General features: G+C 40.2%; 1 protein-coding gene across 3 annotated transcripts in view; it reads right to left on the bottom strand.

Annotated features, from left to right (window-relative positions):
• zgc:65895 (uncharacterized protein LOC393546 homolog) overlaps positions 1-2,500 on the bottom strand; it is a 17,335-nt gene that overhangs the window by 1,287 nt on the left and 13,548 nt on the right. For 2 of the 3 annotated variants that reach the window (XM_042759007.1, XM_042759009.1), the window contains exon 2: positions 1,469-1,520. In XM_042759007.1, the coding sequence (XP_042614941.1) occupies positions 1,469-1,520 (52 nt within the window). Of the gene's footprint in view, positions 1-1,468; positions 1,521-1,715; positions 2,035-2,500 lie in introns of those variants that run through there. The other variant, XM_042759008.1, reaches the window with a different exon arrangement.

Raw genomic sequence — 2,500 nt, 5'->3', positions numbered from 1 at the left:
GTAGATGAAAGAAAAAAAGAAACCGATACATTTACATTTGATACATTTGAACGATACATTTGGTTCTGGTCTGCTGAGTGTTCACACTGGCATTTTAACAGCGAGTATAAAGATAACGTTCATGACCTGATTAGTCGCGTTGATGACGTATATTTCATGACGGAACACACCAAACAAAAGCTGTGTTCGACTTGCTCTGCTCGAACTCGAACACACTTAATGTCGTCATTGCTGCGTGTACTTATGATTTTATTTGTGTTGGTCTGCTCGACACGCAGACTTATGATTTTATATAAAATCTCCTCGTTGCTCCACGTTTGTCCTCTGCTCATTTGGTTTTGGACTCACCACTCGTTGCGAGCTGCATCTTGTTTTTGGCTCGTTTAGAAGTATTTGGTCTGTGCTGCGTTCACATTTCATCCGAACCGCACCAGAGTTCAGTTTAATCGAACCAAACATAACAAGTGTGAACACACCCTAATATCACTGATATACCATCATAGTTTTCATATTTTAGTTTTAGTAATTCTATCATTTTTTTTTTTTAGATTTTGTTTCTTACAATGTGTTTAACTTGTGCATGTCAGAATTTTATTTTAGTATCTTGATATTCTCAAACTCGTTTTTCATATTTTAGTTTTCGCCTAAACTTTAATTCAAGTTTTAGCACTTCTGTTGTTGTGTTCGTTAACAATATTCACTTTTGTTCATTTAGTGTTGTTTCAGCATTATTGGTATACTATTATAGTTTTTGTTCATATTTGAATTGTGATTTTATTTTATATTGTGTCTTCACTTAAATTTTAGTTAACATTTTAATGATTTCGTTTTTTCTTTCTGTTTACATACAGTAGTAGTTACTAATTTTGATTTATTAGTTTTAGTTAATAAAATGCTAAATGTTGCTGAAATAGAATAAGTTGATGTCTTTTATATTTCAGTTAATGTTAATTTTGTTTTAAGTAATGGATTACATTTGTAATTTTAGTTAACAGTAATATCCCTGTGTCTCACGTCTCGTGTTTTCAGTTGAATGAGGATTTTTTCCAGTTTCTGAACACAGACAGAAAGGTCTATATTCTACACCTCCAGCGTGAGAGCTGCAGCTTCTCCAGTCCTCTGAAGCGTTACAGTGAGATGCGGTTACTGTACTGTATGTGATCTGTAGGCCGCAGAGGAACAGAATGTTCTTCATCCAGAGGGTGGAGCTGCTGGTTATTCAGTGTTTGCCTAGCAACAAGCACAGGCTCCATATAGAGCCGGATCCACACTCATCATCACATACTCAAATAAATCACATTCCCAATCAGTGCCATCTGAACTGCAGCGCTCTCACAGATAATAACCCAGTTATTTCACACATGTGTCGGCTGTTCTGTGTTGTTATATTCTGTATATCCATATTAATGACAGTAAACCGGTTTATTGGCTGGATATGTGAAGATGATGTGAAGCAGAACACACTCACCATGGCTTGCTCGATCTTGTTATCTATGGCCACGACACTGGCTCCGGAGGAACTGCGGGAGAAACAAAACAAAACACGTTTACACCCGATCAGTCCATTCATTCGGATCATGTCGCATAACATCTGCATGAACGCACATCAACGCGACGCTTCTGCGGTCAATCGAAACCGAAACGATCCATCAGAGGCACGCGAGGGGTTTCCCGGTGCAGCGATCGGTTATTACATCACAGTACATCACATTCACCTGTTATCAGGACTGACGGCTGCCGAGCTCTCAGCGCCCAGAACCGACGACAGCAACGAGATGGAAAAACTCCTCAGCTGACAAACACCGACATCCATCGCCACCGGGTAACACGGAGAATTCATTCTGTTCCGCCCATCAGACGCTCCGAATCACAGACACGGATGAAGAATGTCACATCCTCATGATTTATCCCGCGATGCGCCGGTGCTCTGGACACAAAGACGCTCGGGAGCGCAGGAGATCCGCAGCCGAGGGCTTATTAGCATAATAAAAGCGCACGGCAGCGCGCCATTGGCTGAGAGCGCGGGGCATTTTACTAATTTATGCCAAGCCCCGCCCCCACCTCGGGCCGACACGGGAGCGCGCTTGTTTGCAAACAGTTATCAAAATATGAACGCGTTCCAAATTTCACAAATAACTGATTGTCGCGCAGGAAACATTATGCAACAGAACAACAATAAGTCAAACACATGAGTATTATAAACACCGAGAGAGGCCACAGAATATTCACAAATGATCAAAGAGAGGAAAATAATTATGCAACAAATGATGTGTTTATGTTAAGTAGTGAAAGAGCTGAACTGCGCCACCTGTCGCCAAGACACTCGATTCCAGGTCACATTCACATTTATTCATTTAGAAGTTTTCACGAGCTTCAAATCTTTACACACACACACACATATATATATGAGTGATACAACTGAAGAAAAATTAATAAATTAACCAAAGTAATACTTGAGGAACATCACACTCCTGTCAATCAATTAAACCATAATCAAAGC

Source organism: Cyprinus carpio, chromosome A6 (genome assembly GCF_018340385.1).
Source record: "Cyprinus carpio isolate SPL01 chromosome A6, ASM1834038v1, whole genome shotgun sequence".
Classification (NCBI taxonomy): Eukaryota; Metazoa; Chordata; class Actinopteri; order Cypriniformes; family Cyprinidae; genus Cyprinus; species Cyprinus carpio.
Note: the sequence above shows the minus strand (reverse complement) of the source record. Positions and strands in the feature narration are given on the sequence as shown.